The 20,614-nt window shown below is 42.8% G+C and overlaps 1 protein-coding gene across 4 annotated transcripts in view; it reads right to left on the reverse strand.

Moving 5' to 3' along the window:
• Window positions 1-244: 244 nt before the first annotated feature.
• The window catches only part of RALGAPB (Ral GTPase activating protein non-catalytic subunit beta), a 56,117-nt gene continuing 35,747 nt past the window's right edge, over window positions 245-20,614 (reverse strand). For 3 of the 4 annotated variants that reach the window (XM_080627886.1, XM_080627885.1, XM_080627884.1), the window contains 11 exons: window positions 19,391-19,497; window positions 17,841-17,993; window positions 17,006-17,215; window positions 16,087-16,245; window positions 13,241-13,406; window positions 10,090-10,212; window positions 9,261-9,397; window positions 8,391-8,499; window positions 6,674-6,752; window positions 6,031-6,179; window positions 245-4,325 (listed from right to left, as the gene is read on the reverse strand). In XM_080627886.1, the coding sequence (XP_080484012.1) occupies window positions 4,132-4,325; window positions 6,031-6,179; window positions 6,674-6,752; window positions 8,391-8,499; window positions 9,261-9,397; window positions 10,090-10,212; window positions 13,241-13,406; window positions 16,087-16,245; window positions 17,006-17,215; window positions 17,841-17,993; window positions 19,391-19,497 (1,586 nt within the window). In that variant the 3' untranslated portion in view covers window positions 245-4,131. Of the gene's footprint in view, window positions 4,326-6,030; window positions 6,180-6,673; window positions 6,753-8,390; window positions 8,500-9,260; window positions 9,398-10,089; window positions 10,213-13,240; window positions 13,407-13,838; window positions 14,092-16,086; window positions 16,246-17,005; window positions 17,216-17,840; window positions 17,994-19,390; window positions 19,498-20,614 lie in introns of those variants that run through there. The other variant, XM_080627887.1, reaches the window with a different exon arrangement.

A 20,614-nucleotide genomic window follows, 5' to 3' on the forward strand; every position in this document is an offset into this window, starting at 1 on the left:
TTCACACCGCAGGAGCATCCGGTCTCCCTTTAAAGCTGCATTTCCACATTTTCCTTCCCCACACCATTGAGATGCAATGAAACCCAAGTGGAGCGCTGTTACCATAGCTGCTGGGTAGCAGAGGATGCACGATTCCACCCCATCCCTCTGCTATTTCCAGACGCAACATCTCTATTGGGCAACGATTTCAACCAAAGGCATTGGAAATATTAAGAATTGACAAGTGCAATGTTACTAGATAAGAATCTTTAAAATTTATTGGACTAATTGTGTTACATTCAGTATTTGATGTGTTTCTCCTGGACAAAGAATTGGCATAAATACAAACAAGCCTTTGTGTGCCTTCCCTAAACAAATAAGAGATAAAGTACTAGAGACAAGGGAACATAGTTCACATCTTCCTATTTACACTTTGCCTTTACTTTACAACTTAGCGCCAGGAATATTTACAGAAAAATACAAGAAGAACAAAAAGATCCCGGCTTGGCAACATACAGAAATCCATACAAATTGTACATGGTTTGAAGCACACGGTATCTTGTCTGTAATTGCTCCTGCTAAAATCCATGTGGAAAAGGTCTGTGTTTGCCTTCAAAGACGCTCCTCAGTTACACAGCCATTAAAATCACAACAGGTTTGTGTCTGTTAGAGTGAAGTGTGGTTCTTGTGTCTTTCTGGGCATGAGAACCTCACAGGAAAGAAATGAAGTCACCTATGGAGCCCTCAGCACATGCAGTGAGGGGCTGCTCCTTCTTAAGGCCCCATGCACACGCTGCTGTCCACACTGGCACCATCCTTCCCACCTCCCGTTTGCTCTAAGGTTTAGTGCCTTGGTTAGAAGTACCTTTAAGAAAAATGCTTTTCTTTACAAGAGAGGCTCTAATAAGGTCCTAAAATGTCTGAATTTCCACACTAACAAGTGACAGTGGTTCCCCCCCACCCCTTCCTGCACCATTAAAAGGATGCTGTCAGTTAAAGCAGAGTTATGAACCCAACCAGGAAGCCCTTATGCAAAGAGAAAGTCTCCGTTTAGATCTTATGCAAAGTCTGAACTCAGCTTTTGCAGCAGATGCAGGCTAACATCATAGTATGCATGAAGCAAGTGGTCAATACCCATCCCCTCCAGCAAAGAGGAACACAAACCCAAGTCATGCGAGCTCTCAAGGTGAAAACTCAATACAACAGCTTGTGATAAAGAACCCCAGATCTGGATTCCTGACTAGCATGTTCTTGCAATCACAACTGGAATACATCTCATTTGCTCTAACCCTGCTGAGGAAAGTACTCAAGGCTGTATCCCTGGACTAGCTGAAGCCATCGGAGTCTGGCCACAGACTTCAACAGGACAAGGACTTCATTCCCAAATAGGTGTTTGTTATGGAGTCAGAGACCTCTCCACGCACAAGGGAGGGAGGGATGCTCCTTGCAGACACCCTCCACCAGCACAGCTCTGCCAAGGGTGCTCCTGCTGTAACCAGCATCCAAACCAAGTGGGATGGCAACACACGTCTGCGATCACAACATCCTTACACTAAACTGCAGCCTTCTTGAAGGTTCCGCTTTCCAGGCAGCAAATCCCAAGGCTCAGGGCCAGGTCACACCACTGGTGTGCAACATGTTCACCAGCTGGTTTACAAATCAAACCAATGATCCCAAGTACCTGCTCCTTCGTGGAGGGACCACGCAAGCTGAAGTTACCTTCCTTCAACGATGCTCTCAGGGCTGTTACAGCACAAGTGGGTGCCACATCCACGCTTCAAATGAACACAGGAACAAACCCAAGACCATTCTCCAGCCTTTATAAAGGTAAATTTCCAGGCAGCCCATGTGGCTCAGACTTTATGGAAAACAGCCAGGGAATTCCCTGATGCACACATCTTTACATCTCTGCACCCAAGTGCCTGAAAGAAGTATCTTCTGTGGCTCACTGCTATATAGACCAATGACCTCGCACACGGCATACACTTAGCTATGGTATGTGGGATTTGTGTTACATTACTGAAGATGTGCAGACGTCTGGTTGCTCAGTATGTTTGTTTGTCACACATGCACTGGTCATGCCTTCTAAATCAGTGGACTAAAGTGTGTTTGGCCAGTCATTAGATCCAATAGGTACATAGAAAATGTGGATATATTTAGTGTCCATGCATTAAACGGACACTGGCAAGAGTCTGGCAGAGGAATGAAGCTGTCAGTTTCCCTTCACACCTTTGCCACTACACCCAAGCGCTGCCTTGCAGCCCCTCCTGCTATCTGCAACCTGGGCATCACACAAGCGAGGGCCATCCCTCATACTTACTGCTGCTGTAGGTTTCTTTATGTGGTTTCCTCTTTCCACTTGTGATGCATCTGGATCAAAATCCAGAGCTCTGAGCTGAGAGGCCAAGCGGCTTGTCCCCTGCAACAAGCACACATCATCTAAACCTAATCCCCCTTGGTTAACATCCCTAAAGTCCTTTCACGTGTATTTTTAGGGGCCTGTGTTCCCATTAACTCTGTGAAAAACCACATTGAGAGACAGAAGCAGGGGATGTCCCTGGCAGGTAAGCTGTAACCAAACAATTGAGACTATTTCAGGTCTGAATTGCTGCAAAATAACTCTGAAATATAAAAACTGACTGACAGGTATTACTGCAACACATTAAAAAGCTACTAAAACACTTCTGATGTGAGGAGTTCCCCAAGTTCCTGCTCACATTCCTACTCTTCCATTACCTGCTTACTGGAAGGGAAAGGACACGTGCTGCTGCCAGCGATCACAACCTGCATCTACCCGGCATGCCAGTGATGATTCATCACTGCAACACAAGTCAGGATGTGTGCCGGGAGCCTGGAAGTGCTCCCGAGGCTGCCGGTGCCCACTGCAGCTTTTAGATTCCCAGTATTAAATCCCACAGTTGTAAACACCTTTACCCAGCACATCCTTCAAGTCCTGAGCTCATGAAATCCATGGTCTGACATGAGAGCTTCTGACCTAGGTGAAAGGGAACCACCACTGCGGAGCAGGAGAAAGCACAGTCGATCCAAACCAGTTTCACATTCTGACTCCAAAGGGGCTTTCATGGAATTGCAAAATTAATGGGTAAAAAGAAGAATACTTGGAATTTTTTTGGACTTGTTTTAGTCTGTTTAACAGGAGCTTCTGAAAAGTGTTGTAGAAGCTGCGAAAACTGCTTATGCTATAAATACAGCAGGCAGGAGGCAGCCCCAGAATCTCAGATTTCAATCCAATGAAAGGAAAGCAAGGGATGTTTATGCTTTTTATGGACATGGTGAGTAGGTGATACAGACACTTGAAAATAAATTAAGTAATTGCATAAAAAAATTAAAATAATCAAGCTACTAAAATTAAATGTGACATTTTGCAACAGACCTGAAAGCCACAAACCCCTTGTTTCTGTAATCAAGAGCTCTTATCTAGTAACAACTTAGGTTGGAAAGTCAGGTAATACCAGGTGGTGTTTGTTGCCAGCATGACAAACCTCGTGGGTAGACGGACTCGCTCCCAGCCACAGAGGGAACTGCATCTCAGCTATTTATCCATGACCTGGTGTTTCCAAGCAATTTTCTTCCTCTTGCTTTTGGTACACAAATTGGTTACAAGCAGTGAAGGATCTTCTGTTGAGCTCTGAAGGGGGGCTGAAAATGTCTTTTAAGTTCTTGCAGGAAAATAGAACGCTCTGAAACTGCCTCTCTCCCCTCAAAGGAAGAGATCTTGCTCCCTTCTCCTGTAAGATGTGGGTGTAACGAGATGTCTGAAGGCAGGTTTGTTTGTATTTTGCTTTCTATCCTTATATGCAGAGATGGCTTTGTTCGGATTGTTTTCCTCTCACAGAATGAGACACAGTTCCTAATTAGTCTGGAATAGATGACTGGGTGAGGGATTATGCTGCTATAGCATCCAGGAAGACTGGAATTAAGTAATCTTCTGAGGGTAGGTGAATTAAGTCAATATCCCAACTGCAATGTTCTGGATTCATTTCTCATTCCTCCCACATGGTATCTGCTGACTTGTGCTAGAATATCATTTCCTGAATTCCGGAGGGCTGAGGAAATTTGTTGTTGTTATTTAACCGTTTTCATTACTGTAGCCACCAAGCTCTGATCTAATTGTCCTGGAAGGATAATGACCTAGGGGTTGCAGTTCTTGAGCCCAACCTCCTGGAAAAGCGAGGTATAAAACTCTGGCTCCAGCTGCCTGTTGCGATATTTATTGACAATGTCTGCTATTTTCTGTTTTCGGCGGACATGGGGGGGGTTGTAGGAGTCACTTTCCAGCCTCTTCCTCCGACAAATGTTTATTACTGTTTGCCTCACTAAAAAACCTGGAAAAGAAAGAACGTTTGAATCAAGTTTAAACAAATTCAAGTCTACACTCCTTTGCTGGCTTCGCTGCTAAGGACAGTTCTGGGTTCTGTCCCATCTAGAAACCCAGGGCAGATGCTCAGCACTACCAAGTCAAGAACTTTCTCAATGAGTCGTTGGGAACAGACAACTAATGGTCCCTAGGCCTTTAAGGAGGTTTTACTGTGGAAAAAATGGGTAAGAAAGGGACTAAGTCAGTGATACCCTGAACTGGCTGGAGGAAGAGAAGGACGATTTCTCTGCTTTGCCAGAGCCAAGCAACTGTCTGCAGTAGCACACTCAAGACCAAGAGGGGAAAGAATCCAGAGCAGCTAACACAAGAATCACAGTGCTACGGCTCCAGCCATGCTACATGAGAACGTGCAGAGCTCAGGTAACCACAGGGGAGCTTTCAGGATGGCAAAAGCACCCATCAGTACTTTCTCCAGTAGGAATTGCAAAGCCTTCCCCTTGGAACAGGAGATGAGGGAAGCCTTGATGGGTTATGGCTGGAAACAGGCTTCCCCTTGCTGCTTTGCCACTGTTGTTACCCCTCTAACTCATGCTGCTGTATATGAGGGAGAAGGTTGGGAACCAAAGCTGTAACCCTTGGTCAAAGCTCATAGTGGACTTTATCCTATTTTATTCTGAAACTGATATGCCTCCAATGAAGTAAGTGTCCATTAACCCTTTTGCTGTTTGACTAGCACATTCCTACAGGCAGAAATAGTGTCTTCCTTATCTAGGGGACTTGATCCTGACTGCACACCAACCGCATCTGCTGAACTTGGAGATGAGACAAACTTCATCACATTGACACTCCTCATGCAGATGAAAAACCAGCCCAGCTCTAGGAAAACACACCTGATTCTTTTTCAGTACAGGCCATTATCATCAGCTGAATTCACAAATGCTATTTAAAGGCCAAGTTTGGCTTCAATTTCCCCATCACTGACCTAAGCATGCAAAACCCAGAACCTGAAAGTCACCACCAACAGATCCCTACAACGTTAATTTCATGGTGATGTACCAGCATCCTAATGTTTGTTTATTCATTTTGCTGCCTTGTGAATTGCTCCCACTGGAGTGAGACTTCCAGTTACAGAAGCTATAGTAGCACAGATACCAAGACAGTCCATTAATCCATCCAGGAGCACAAGAAAAGGCAGACAGCACACACAGACCCCTGTTCACACATGCCTGCATAGTAGGTTAAATATTTTATTGAACACATTAGAAAATCCTCAATTGCTGTGGCTTTTAATCACTTTTAACACAGCATGCCAGCACAGCACAAATTCAGCAGTGCCCTCTGGCAGGCACTAGCACCAGCACCTCAGCTCTTAATGCTAAACACTAGGGTCACATTTCTGATCTCTCTTATCTAGATACCAGGTATTTACCTTTTCCTTCCACTATTACTAGTTCCAGTCCCTCATCTCTCTCCAACAATTAAGTGGAGCTCTGCTGTGGTGCCAGCAAAGTGCTGACCACCTGCTCCCTCTGCTGTTCCTGCTACCAAAACATACTTTTGCTGCTGCAAAAAGCAGGTTTTTGTTTTGTTTTGCCATGCCCATTGCCTTTCCAAGGAAGATTCCAGACCATGTGCTTAGCAGATACATTATTATTATTATTAAAAAGGAAAATATATCAAAACATGAGTGTTCCTAAAAATCTTTAACTTACCAAGAGCTCTCCTACTGACTATCATTCCATCCACCAATGGGATAACCATATTGAATTTCCCAGTTGCTCCTTGTAGTTTTATCCTGAATAAGCCAGTGTTTAAAGGATGGATGAAGATCACAGGAACTTCCTTCTCAGGAATGGTAGACCTTAAGGAAAAAGCCATGACTGTTACACCAGTTTTATAGCACTGTTTCAATTAATCTAGAGATGAAAACCAACCACTTTAAGTGTTAAAAAGAGTGTTAATTAATCAACTGTTCTGTTTCTATGGTCTTCTGTCACCACAGAATGAGAGTCCTTGCGCAGACAGGGCTTTAAGCCTCACGCACACACAGCATTAACCGCCTCACAAGCGACTAAATCAGGAGGCAGACTCATCACATACTGAAGATAAAAACTACACATCTTCTGTTCCTTAATTTAGGTTTAAATTGCAGTGATATGAAAAGCTCCTTAATTTTTTCTGAAAAAAGAGAAATCCACTGAAGAAACTCATCTGTCTTTAACACAGAGCTAAAGCCTAGGGTTTTCAGGACAGCTGAAGAATGCAAATAATCTTAGCTAGGACCTTTTTTAAAGTGCAGCCTAAACTGTTGTCCACAAGAACCAAGAAAAAACATCAGAATAAGAGCAGTCTTACCTTAGGGAAGTGCTACTGTTGGCTGTAGTTTCCACACCAGTGCTCGTCTCGGACACCAGATCAGGGAGGGGGAAGTTTTCTGTAAGAAGAGGATGCACTGAATAAAGCTTATCTACTCCTGGGTTTGGGGTGGCTTTTTGTTTTGTTTTTGTACAAAGATTATTTATCATCAGTCAAAACCATGCAGTCCTGAAGCATTGATACCATGGATGTTCCTGCACTGCTAGCAATGCAAAGTCTGTTTTTAAGATTAAGAATTCATGGAGTGTATAGACACACCTCAGCCACCCTGCACCCAACAGAGAGGTAGGACATGTCCCAGACCCTCAATTCTCTCAATCCCAAAGGTCAAGTCTCTAGAGGAACAGTGAAAGCAGGAAGGAGATGAAGTACTTCAATCACAGAAAGAGCTTTCAAGTTGTTATGTACAGCATCACCTATGAACAAGCAATCAGCCTCAGGAAGAGTGCTGGGAATTCCCAACAATACCACTGCTCACACACCTGCTCCAACAAATGTGGTATCTTTCCTCAAATCCAAGCTCTTAGATCCTCATAACCTACAACTCTGCTGCCATGCATTTCATAACAAGTGACTGGATAATGAAGGTGCAGGAGGAGGAAGTAAGAACTCAGCTCCCTGGAAGTGGATGTCAAAATTCCCATTACCTTGTTTAGGGGCAGAAACTGAGAGATGCTGACAGTCATTCATAAAGTACAGTTCAAACAGAAGGACAATGCTGACACCTCTTCCAGCAGAAAGAGTATATGGCCTTAAAACACCTTGTGCTATCCGAGCTGGATACTAAGAGTAGACAAAAGCTGGAGCTAGCATGGAGGGCCATGGAAGTACTTCAAGATAGAGGAACAAAGAGAGCAGGCAGCTGGCACAGGGCTGACAGCCTAGACTACACAGTGACAGCTTTTCCTTGTCCAGATTCAAAATTGTACCAGAAGCACAAAGTAAAAGCCAAGAACATAAGAAGCATAAGGCAAAGCCTGTGGGCTAGGAGCTACTTTCAAGAACTCCCCCCACAAATCCAACTGCCATTCTTACTGAGTCTCACAAACTCATCTCTTCACCTTCAGGCTCAGAGCTTTGGGAGATTCCTACAGCTGCTGAAAGAAGCAGCCAAGCAGAAACATGCATGTGCAGCACAGCTGCTGCCTCTGCAGTGAGCTGTCTTTAGCTGACACCCAAGAAAGAAGTGGGTCTGAGACACCAGTTTGGGAAATGAAATGGCTGAGGGACTCCTGAAGCTAAGGGTACACACTCTGAGCCAATGTCTGGATAAGAAAATGGTGCTGCAGGACTTGACGTCTGCCTCCTGATCCAGGTAAAGCTCTGAGGAAAATGCTTTGGACATCTTGAGAATTTACACTGACACTTTATAGGAAGCTCCTCTTCTCTTGGTTGTTTTCCTCTGGAAGAAGATGGCAGCTGAGAGGAACTCAAACCCAGGGGTGCACACTTTCTTTGTGCATTCAGCTTAAAGTGCATGACAGCATCTCACAAGTAATCTCCAGACCTGCATGTCACTGATTCATGTACTCCCAAGGACCACCACTCAAATACCAAAGAACTCTTTTAGAATCTTGCAAGTGTCAGCTACAGACATTAGTAAGGATTTAGCATTTCAGAGAGGAACAGAACAGAGTTTTTTCCTCTGGTTCCTGCCCTGTCATTACTTCAGCAAACAATAAGAACTTCTACGCACCTATATCATCGTAACGTTCCACCCAGACCACATACACTTTGGTTTCAGGTCCCATTGGTGGAATGGTCCGGCCCTGAGGCACCCTCTTGGATCTGGAAGTAGGACTGAGCTGTTGTGAACACAAGGGAAGAGCAGCAGCTGCAAATATGAATCCAGTAATGCACCCAACAAGCATTTCCACTGATGCTCTGCAGTCTTCCAGGTCTCACACAGATACAACCTCTACCAACTGCTGAGATGGGGCAGCTCCTGTGGAGCTACCCACAGTAATATGGGTCTTCAAAACATTTAATTTCAAAGTAAATTAATATATTAAATCTTAAAAAAACTGCTTGAACTTTTTCTTAATGTTCTGAAAGATCTTCAGCCAGTTACTGAAGATGCATTTGGAAGCAAATTCGATATAAGAAATAAGCACTTAAAATCCTTTGCTAACACCAACAGCAGTTCATGGTTTTCTGCTTTGCTACCATACAGAAGCAATTTCACATCTGATACTTCAGACAGAACTGGCACATACCATTTTAAATGGGGTAGGTACAAAAAGTGTCCATGTCTATTCATCCTAGATTTCCAAGCATGGATTAATCACTCCGTAAATAAGGCACAGATTTTTTTCCTGCATGCATTTCAGTACGCAGAATATTACTGTTTAGCATATTTAAGTTTTATAATTAATGCAATCTTGCACCCTCCTACTGCAGGTGCAAATTCTGGCAGGATCAAAGCAGATGTCAAAGATTAATAGCTAGGAATGAGTAGCTCCAAATGGTAGGAAACCAAATCATTTACTATCAGGAAATGCTGCAGAACTGCCAGTGGGAGAAAGAAAAAAGCCACTTTCATTTTTCAGTGCAAGTTTTTGCTTACCCGCTGGGAGGGATTAAGATTGTCTGTATGATTGGGGAAGAGTTCAAGTGTCAGAGACTGCTGCTTCAATATTCCTGGCAGTAGATCCATGTTGGAGTCACTTTCTTGGTCAGAAACGCTGCTTTCCAGTGAATCAGCTGTAAGCCAGAAGAAGAAAAGTGGGGTTTGTCTTTTCTTCTGCCAAAAAACCTAAGCTGTCATCATTGTAAGGTTTTGAATCGAAAAGTCTTACAAGGTTTTTGAAACTAAACATATATAGATTTACAGTCACGTCAATATAGCACTCAAAAGCAGGAAGAAGAGTCAGCAATGGACAACTGCCAGGTATTCCAGAAACAGACTGCAATTAAAGCACTCCCTATGGATTTAGAACTGTCCCATCCATTTCTTAGGGAACAGAGTCTCCTCCTTCCATGGCTGTCATTTCCTCACAGCCCTTTTATTTCAGGGAGTGTGCAAAAGATGTGAAAGCTCTTGCTCACCTACACAGCAGTTGAGTACATGCTCCTCCATGTGCTGCAGAAGCATGTCATCAGGATGGGAGAGGAAAAAGGAAATAAGCATCACCAGTTGATGGTGAACCCTGTGTCCAAACTAATGCACCCAGGGGCACAGCAATATTGAGGCTTAGACTGAGATAAAGGGCACAGAAGAGATGCCACTTTAGGAAGGAGTATGAGGATTAGAATGCTGTAATTTAAACATCAGTAGCTTTCTGACAAGGATCTTGCCAGGCACAGCATCAGTTAATTTAGGTTCTCCTTCTGAAAAAGCTCTCTAACAAAAAAACGTTTTGGATTTGCAAGCAGGAAGTACAAAGTGGTCTTACTTAGGGACTCCACTGGGGATGGGACAACAAAAGCTATTTCTGTCAGGGCATCCGCATAATACAGCACCTTCTTCTGCCCATTGAAGATACTTGCCCCAACATCTTCTGAAATAATTAGATCATCTGAAACGGACATGAAAGGAAAGTTTAGTCAAAAGGAAGCTCCACCTCTTTATATACTGCCTCAGAAACAGCCTTCAAAGATAAGGTGCAAACAATGAGAAGAAATCAGGCAAATCTCATTTTAAAACAAGATTTCACAGTCAAATCTCATAGGTTCTAACCTTTCTCAGGTAAGTTTTTATTATCTCAAAGGAAATGGCATTTTGGGTTGGGAGAGGATTTATTCTGAAATCATTTCCACTGTACTGCATACCCTTGGATTGAGTATTCTAGTAAGCACATCTGCCACAGAATTCATCTAGTAGCTATTTCTAACCATTCCCTCCAGCAGACATTCAGTTAGTCATTAAATTTCCAAAGGGTTCTAACATTTCTAACTTCACTCTGATGCTATTCTAAAATTCAAGCCAGTTTCTACAGTGTCTCCTCTGTGCCTGTTCTTCTGCCAAGGAGAGTTAGCAAGAGGCTCTCTTGAATCAAACCCAATACAAGAAAGCTCCCTGTTCTCAGCTCCCATTTATTCCCTCATCGCAGTTAGTCAGTACATCAGGCTTCCACAGCAGAGGAAGATACCTCAGCCCACTTTTCCTTCCCCATACCACCTCCAGAAAGACTAGCAAGGACTTTGAATTATTCCCTTGTTCCAGTTTACAGACAGTTCCTGGGATAGCTGCCTCAGCAAAACCAAAAGAGCAATGAATTCAGCATGCTGACAGAGAGGTGGCCAGGGGCACACAGGAGCCTCCAAGCCATGTTTCACTGTCAGGGAAGTGCTCCTGCATCTCTAGCCCATAGCCCTCAGGGAGCAGCACCACAACCTGAACCCAACCATTTAAGAACTTCTTTGCTTTTGGGAGTGAGCAGGGAAGCAAACCCAAAGCATATGCCTGTGAATTGATTTTAATGATGCCTCATGGGAAGCTATTCCAGAATCACAGAATCATTTAGGCTGGAAAGGACTTTTAAGTCTGCCGAGTCCAACTGTAAAGCCAGCACTGCCAAGTCCACCACTAAACTGGGTCCTTATGTGCCACATCTACACATCTTTAAAACACCTCCAGGGATGGTGACACCACCACTTCCCTGGGCAGCCTGTTCCAGTGCTTGACAGCCCTTTCAGGGAAGAAATTTTTCCTAATATCAAATCTAAACCTCCTCTGGCACAACTTGAGGCCATTTCCTCTTGTCCTATTGCTTGTTACTTGGAAAAAGAGACTGGATATCTCACTACAACCTCTTTTCAGGTAGCTGAGAGGGATAACGTCTCCCCTGAGCCCCCTTTTCTCCAGACTGAACCCCCTTGGTCTCTCAGCCATTTCTCATCACATTGTGCTCCAGACCCTTCACCACCTTTGTTGCCCTTCTCTGGACCCACTCCAGCACCTCAATGTCTTTCTTGTGGTGAAGAACCCAGAACTGAACAGAGGATTCGAAGTACAGCCTCACCATTCCAAGTACAAAAGATAATCACTGCCCTGGTGCTGCCCAGACTATTGCTGATACCAGCCAGGATGTAAACTCATTAATGGATTTTTAATCAGAGCCATTCACAAACAGAAAATCTATTTAAAAAAATAAATATCTTCAATCACAGCCAAGACTGGAGGAAAACCAAAGCAATCTTCACAAGCTTGTCCAAGTCTACTTCAAATGTACCATTTGAGTTTTTAAGCAATTGCTTGTTAAAGCTACGACTCCACTCATGGATTTTTCCAGCAGCAGAACCAGGTTAGAAGTGTTCCTCCCTCCCACCCCTGAATGCTTTTTCTGTTCCTTCTGTTGAATTAATTCAACTATTTGGAGGTCTGAGATCTAGGCCAAAGGGCTGAAAAACCATCCAAATTACAAAGCCCACATCAAACCAAGTTACCTCACCTGGGCACTGCCTTCCACACAGCTTTACTGACAGAGCCAACTGCAAAGGGAAGGGAGAGGGTTTTGCCTTCAAGTAAAGCACAGTCTGATCCTGTCTTCAAATGAAAATCAAACCAAGACCTGGCCATTTGGTAACCTCCCCTGACTTGTTCAGGGAAAGCCATGCCTCTCAACATCTCCCCTGCATTTCAAGCCTTCAACTGTTTGTAGTTTTATTTTACAAATGACTAGAGAAGCCTTTAGTTGCTCAATTACAGGTGAAGAGCATTTCTAAGGCACAAAGAAGGGAAAGTAAAGTTGCTTAAGCAAATGCAGTAGTAACAGTGTTGTATCTGATGGAAATGCCAGATCAAAGACACTGGACAAGCTGGACCAGCCTGCTCAAAGCCTTCGGGTGGCCCACAGCAGAAGGCTGAGGCTCTGAAGATCACCAAGAAAAGAGTCCGGCCCTTTGGAGTAGTGACCATGAACCACACTGAAACCAACCCAGATGCTGTCAATTGCAGGTGATCCAATTCAACTGTTCAAGGCAGAAACTAATTCAACCTCCACTCTGGGATAGCAATTCACCACCCTGAGGATCATTTTAGTTGACAGAATGGGGAGAGGTAGTATATGACAAGCCCAGAGGAAGAGCTGCTCTACTGGAAAAAAGCAGAGCAAATTAAGCAGGACAGAAGAGCTGTGTGTGGGCTCCAACTACTGTGACCTACAAACAGCAGCTTGCTTTTATTACTCCCTAGCAAGCATGATTACAAGGCTAACTTATTACTACATCTTATTTTAATCTACTTATAGAACACTAAAAACCACACAATATTTCAAGTCTACTTGCCAATATGCAGCACAATCTGTATCTGATTTCACCCAAATACTGGGTAACATATTAAAGACTCATCAAGTCTGCTAAAAACACAGCACAGAGATACTTCTTGCTGAGGCTACTTCCTCCCAGTAACAGATACACATTAGTTTTGCTCACTTTGACTTGAAGTTTAATCAAATATTTACAAATTCCTTTCTAGTAAACATTAGCATTTCTCTAATAAAAATACGCAAGTGCTTAGATAGAATTTCTTGCTCCTGAGCACCTAAATTAACTGCCTACTAAAGGAGCCTAAACTTCTTAATTTAACCATTTACTATGTGTTACCTTGTTCAGGTCCCTCTTCATCACTGCAGCTATTGATTGACCAGCTTGTTGAGACATGGCCGGTCCATCCAGGGTGCTTCCCCACATCTACAGACCAGCCAAGAGACAGCAAGAACTCCAGGAAGTGTGGCTGAACAATTCTGGAAGACTCCATGTTCTTCAGGATCTGAAACAACCAGCAGCACTATGGTAAATACAGGAGACTTCAAGGAAGCAGCTCTCTTCTCCCCACACTTTTTAAATTAAGATTTAATGTCACCAACATGGTTTGCTGAAAAACAGCCCTTCAGCAAGCCTGGAACCCCAGGACACTACTCCCTGCTGCCCAGCATCCTCCCGTCCTGCTTAGCAATGTCCTATTCTATCAGCCTGTCTCTCTGCCATTACTGTCAAAGCCTGTAAAATGGTTAATCAAGCTGCTAGAAATGGCAATTTGGAGATTTATCCACTCATTAGGGATAAGCCACAAAACTGTTCAGCACAGAATCTGCATTAGCACAAAATGTAACATGAGAATTTCCTGGTCAATTTTTACTACTAAACTGAGGGGAAATTGGAGGAGAAAGATGTTTTATCACTACTCACCTGCACATGACATCCAGCGATTCAGACTGTGGGCCTTAAGTTACAAAACTGATTTTGCAAAACTATTTCAGCAGGATCAAGCAAGCACTTTAATCAAATGTCACTGTTCCGTGCGCTTCGCTTTAAACCTTAATCCTACTTCTTAAAAAGATCTGAGATGTTTCCACATCCAAAGGTAATTTTTATCCATTAAATTGAACCTTCACCAACTGCCACACAGGGAGACATGGATGGTTTGTGATTTGGTCTACCAGAACCACTGTGACCTGTGGAATAGACAATGCTGTGCAATGCATCCATCCTCTCTGAGCTATGTGAGAATCTATTCTGCAGCAGGAGTGTCTTTGATTTTGGTTTGTCCATCCACACAGTCCTGGCACCCCACCCTAGCGCCTCGTACAGTATTCAGCAGTGGCTATACATACTGCATTGCTGTACTACGATTATTCTCATCACTAAACTCATTGAAACTGTATCTCAATTCATTCTGAAGCATAGCTAAAAGCAGTTTAGAAGACAACTTCAGAAAACAGGCAAGCTCAGGCTTTATACAAATGTATGGTTTTATATCTAAGCCCATTCAAAAACAGAATTTACAGTAAAGCAAGGACAAGGGGGGATTTTCAAAGGGCATTTAATGATGTGAGGTAAAATGATGTAAAAAGTGAGCAGGCAGCTTCATTACCCTGTATAAATAAATGCCATGAGAACCTTCTCAAGCGTAAAAACCTACCACCACAGAAAAATATTTGGAGCTAAAGCAATAGCAAGCTAGATGCCACTATTCCAGGCTGTACAGCATCAGATAAAACACATCTGACACCACTCCTTGTGAAGGGACAGCAGGTCACCTCAGAACAGAAAGAAGTCCTGAGCTGAAGTGGCGTGAACTCACAGAAAGAGACAGATGAGTAGGACCAGGCAGCCAGCCTTGCTAGAAGCACAAACCATGTCACAACTTGGCTTCGATCTCCTCCTCCCTTGATGGTTAATATCAAAACCAATGCAGGACAGAAATAAACCACAGGTCTTTTCAAGGATTGGAGCAGTATCAGTGTTTCACTCAGCCCTGATCCATAGAGACAAGAACCTTGACTGTCACTGCAACCTTGCACAACCTGAAAGGCTTAGAAATCACAGCAAGATGACCACGGATCTTGAAGCAGGAGTGGCATCTTCATACTGTGTCTAAATACATCCAGAATCTCCCAAACACAAGATTTTATTAAATCTACATGGCAAACCCCATGCTAATTGGGTTTCCAAAGGCTGGCAAGTTCTGCAGGACTAAGTAATCACATCCATAATAGCATTTAAGCATCAGATGGGAAAAAAGCATTCTGCTAGCTCAGCAAGAGCACATTTCAGCTGGAAGGCAAAACTTATATACCTTGTTTGGTAGCTGACTTTGGAGATGGAAAGACTGGGTACTGGCTACTCTGAACTTCAACTTGAAAACTCACAAACAGCACGATCCTGGTTTCAAGAACTAGTGTATTCCATGCAAAAGCAGAAGATGCTGCAATGTTCTGTCAACTTCTGTCACAGAGATGTGAAGAGATGGCACAATAATTTATTATGGAAGCTATACTTCTACTCTTTGCTACGAGAATTATGAATGGAATGAGGAGAAGGTACTACAGAAACAACCTTTTCTGATGAGCCCATAAGCTGTCTTAGGGAGTTTCTAGGTCACAGTCTAAAGAAGTGACTATTTAGGTTTGCACAAATCAACCTGATTAACCTGATTGCATTGGAATATAAATAGTGTAATGTAAAGACTTGCAAAGCAGCTGTGCTTTCTTACTTGCAGAAGCTTTTCATTCCTTTAACAAGTGTTTAACATTAGAATCAAACTGGACAAAACCAGGACACTGCACATTGCTGAGAACAAACTGCAACCTGCCCTGCAAGCTAAGCCAATTTGAAATGCATTTCCAACATGAATCTTTGAACTCTACAAATAATGACAACAAGGACAGAACAGATAAAAATACTATGAATATTTTAATATATTAAATATGTATTTTATATATATATTTAATTATATAAAAGAGATGTTACCACAACCCTAGATGTGGGTAACATACCTCAACCTATAGATGAAAGGAGTACACAGTGACTTGTTATAGCTGACACTGTAACTAAACAGAGTGCCCAGAACCCCTGGGTCTGACACTCCACTCTAGTCATTAGCAGAACTTGAGAAACACTAGAAACAAGACAATACAGGCTAGTTGGCATGCTATGCCTTCACTTACCTCCTGGCTTGTTTTCTGGCCTGCCTTCATGTAGAAAATGAAAACGGTATCAAAAGGACGACATGGCAGTAAATCCAAGTAGCCAAGGTCATCAAAAAACCCAGGAAGAGCTGAGTCAAGTGCAATCAGGTGAGGAGGTAGACGACTGTTAGCAGGTTCCTATCCAACAGAGTTCAACAGCTTAAAACCCCATCTTTCCTAACTGGAAAGTTCTTTATGGTTTCTATATGAATCCATTAAAATATAAAAAGACAACTTCCCTTTTCTAAGAGCAAAATCATGCACAAAGTTCTGATGTATTATAATCCTGTTACCACGAAAAACACCATAGTTTGACAATTTGTTGCATTCTACTCTTCTCATTAAATAAAAATGCTATTTTGCCAGTGAAACAGACATAACATTTTGCTCAAAAGGAGTGCTAGCTACCACAACAGAAGCAGCAGATACTTTCAAACTAGCACAACTATAGTCACATATGTAGTTACATATTTATTAACTTATACACCAAAAATCTGTAAAATACTAAACACTTTTAGACATAATTTTTGCAAAAGCTCCATTGTCTGCTTTTGTTGATGGTTTTCTGGAAGAAAATGCAACAAATAAAAGGGAGAATCCACAGATGAGAGGCAGAATTTCAAATTAAGAATATGGATCTTCTCTACAAACTGTTACTTTAACTTTAAAAAGAAAGCTCTACAACCTATATGCACTCCCAAGTGTTTATTTATGATTAAACCATTTCAGCACAATGATCTCTGGAGCAGAACTTTTAAGGCAGTCGTATTTCAGAAACTCTTAAAGTACCAACCCAAAACCTAATTCAATCTTATGCAATGATTTAAAGCACGAGCATAGGAATGGGATAGCTTTTGTACTGAGGGCGTTTGCACAACACTAAGAAGTATCAGATCACCTTCAATGCCTCTAGCGAGAGAAACCCGAAGTGAGAGAGGAAGAGGCGTGCTGTCTGGAACTCCTGTGCTGGTGGGGGGGGCTTACACTCCGTGATGGGATCAGGAAAGCTCTTCTTTCGCCACTCCTCTTCACTCTTCTGATCTATGGAAGTCTCAAAAATAATTTGCTGGGCCATGCCATTCCTCAGCTTCTCATGTCGCTCTTCGAGCTGGAAAACATCGTGTGAAATGCCGATTCCACCAAGATCCATTAAAACAACAGCTCCATCACTCAGGAAAGCTATAAGGAACTGGTAAGCAGCAGCTGCAACTCCACTACCAGGATGTTTACTACAGCTCTATCAACAAGACCTTGCCATGTTACAAAGTGAACATCTAAACACCCTGTCTGCATGGGACCACTGTTGCGAATTCCCATGCCCAGTATCAGCTACAGCTTCTCCCTTTTAAGTGAACAGAAAGTAAAACATATTTGGCGCTGTGAAGCTTTATTTTTGAGACACACACTCCCTTTCTTCCCTGGATCTCAAAAAAAGGCCTTTCCATTTCCCTAGAAGAGGAAACAAAATCCAAGTCATTGCTTCCCAGCCAAACCAGGATATTAGGATCAGTAGTAAGACATGTTGAACAGTGCCTCCCAAAACCACATCCAAGGCACTGTCATCCGCGTGGAAAAGTGCACAGATTTCATTAGTTTGCAAAGATTATAATTCCATTAATATTAAATTAGTCAAGCTAAAGAGTAAAACTACAGTAAGACATTAGTGTATGATTCATGAACAGACAAAAAAAAACCCAACCCAAGTACAAAATTAGAGACTAATAATGACTTACTTCCTCATTCACAATTTCATGTAAATCAGGAATGCTCAAGTCAGCTTTCACAAATGGGATCTTGTCCACTTCTTCAGGAAAAGGGCGGTGCTTCACACTGTACTTCAACCCAACATCATTTTTAGGAGCTGGTCGAGGCTCTGGTACAAAAGTCTGACAAAAAAGGGGGAGAGTTTTTACACTGAAGGCATCGTAACACTAGACAATACTTCATTGCAATAGATGGAAAACATTCCCTCCCACCTCACCACCAGAAGTACACAAATGCATTAGTGAGAAGTATCATTAAAAAACATTGAGTACTTCAAACTAATAGACTTGTATTAAAGACATGGCTGTAAATTTTCAGACACAGCTCTGCCCATTTTGGTGCCTACACTCCTGGAATCTATGAACCCTGCTTACTATCTAACCCCTGAGCAGCTGCAAATCCCAATAAAAATGGCAAGTTTACATGGCAACATCTTATTTTCATCCCATTGTAACTGTATTGAGTGAAATCTACCAACTGTTTGAGAAGGCTCCATTTAAACCCTGCTGACTACGATGATCACAGCAAGTCAAACTGAGAAGTCCTGGAAGAGAACAGCAGCAACGCTGTGAGTCAGGAGGGAGATGCACTGCCAGAATATCAAAAGGGCTTGCATAACATATCATAATGTAATTCTGACATTGCTGCTATGTTTTCTAAACTGTTAGTGTGCAATTCAAAACTTGCAGTTACCAACAAAAGATCTAGGTGCACAAGATTCAGCAAATAAGACCTTTAATTACATCTTGCGTGCTGCTTTATGAATTTATTTACTACCATTTACACTTCTAAAGGGCAAAACTGTTAACATTAAAAGTTAGAGAATCACTTCAGGGTGGAAAAGTTCCCTTAGAACTGGTAAGGAGGCCAGGACATGGCTTCTCCTGTGGTGTGGGAGGTCACACACTTGGACTGACACTATCTAGTGAAATGGCTCAGCTCCAGTGACAGCACAGCTCCAAAGGCATCATGCGGAGAGTCTTCCTGAAGGCTGCTCTCAAGAGACCAGATTCAGCTACATGACAGCTGAGACTGATAGGCCCTGATTTCAGCTACATTATTATTTCCTTTATTTTACTGAGAGGCATGTGAAGAGTTTGAAGATTTGGAGCAGTTCAAAACCAGACAGAAATGCAGCATCTCATCCTACACCTCTTGACTTTGCTTCCTCTGCTGCAAGGGCTTGACCTGACATCCTAAAATCAGCATTAACACTCATGCTTACACACTAAATACACTGTCCATTGCCCCATCACCTCAGAAGATGCTCTCAGGAAAAACAAGGAGAATGCCCCCTCCCCTTAAGCAAGTCTAGAGGCAACAGCACTTTCACAGCCTGTATTTAATATTAATCACAAGTCGTAAAGAGTCACCAGAGATGTGTCACATTACCTACAGCTAAAGGCCCCGTGGCTCAGCCTTAATGTATAATCACCAGCTCTGTGGGGCTGTCTCACATTAGTGGAATTTCTGCTGAACATCTCTAAGTTAAAGATTTCTTTACGGCTTTGATAGAGACCTTTTGATTTGCTTTAGCTCCTCTTGGTAAGAGACAGAGCTGCTGGGCCCATGCAAATCTTCCAGATGTCCCACGGATCAAAATCGTGACAGAGGGGAAAGAGTCATCTGCAAAGCACATGGGTTAAGAGAATAATGCATCATCATAAGTTGCAAACAGTTCACTGTGCAGTAATTTAACCAGAAAGAAAATGAAAGCATGATGACAGAGGTTTTGTTTTCAAGGTAACTCCTCCATGACCCTGATGACAATTCCTAGTGAGGAGCAAGTGATCCTCCTCTCTGCAGCAGGGAAGTTCTAGTCTACCCTGTGGTCTGTTCAGTAGCTGCCAGCTCAGGTTCATCATTAACTTTAATCCAAATTCATGAAGATCACTTTTTCTGCCCAAATTATCCCCAGGAATGAAAAAAAAGATTGCCCAGCCACTGCATGTTTAGATAAAAAAAATGACCATATGGAAACACGGTTTCCATGATACTTCCATGGCCTTCTGTAAAGATCCCACAAAAATACAATCATTTTCATAAGGGCCTGTAGGCTCTAAACTGAAAGAGGGCAGATTTAGATTAGGTCTTAGGCAGAAGCTCTTCCCTGTGAGGGTGCTGAGGCGCTGGCACAGGGTGCCCAGAGAAACTGTGGCTGCCCCATCCCTGGCAGTGTTCAAGGCCAGGTTGGACACAGGGGCTTGGAGCAAGCTGCTCTAGTAGAAGGTTTTCTGCCCATGGTGTAGTGTTGGAAACTGGATGAGCATTAAGGTCCCTTCCAACTCAAATCGGTCTCTGAATCTACGAAATAGCAGCAATAAGCACAGTATAAGGACAAGACATAATGGTCAACCTAAGACACAGGAAGACTCTGACTTCACATCATGGAAAATTTTTCACAAGGAATAGGGAGAACAAAAAGAAGTTGTCCTCATGGGTTTTCAAGACCTACTTGGACAACGTCAAGTCGCTCTGTCCTGGTCTGAATTCACTATTAACCTTGTTTAGAGCAGGAGGCTGGACTGCAGATCCCTGAGGTACTGCCTTTCAACTTGCACAGTGGTGGTTTTAACATTGCAATGATTTCAGTCTTCCTTCAAGACTTAAAAAGCCACTGATATTCACCACTTTAGAAGAGGGATCATCATACCTCTAGAGCTCCTCTTTTTAAAATAGTGTATTTTTGTGCACATAAACCACAAATTGACACCGTCAGGTAACTAGCAGATACATATTCCTT

The sequence above is a fragment of the Psittacula echo genome (assembly GCF_963264785.1).
Source record: "Psittacula echo genome assembly, chromosome: 12".
In the NCBI taxonomy this organism is placed as follows: domain Eukaryota; kingdom Metazoa; phylum Chordata; class Aves; order Psittaciformes; family Psittacidae; genus Psittacula; species Psittacula echo.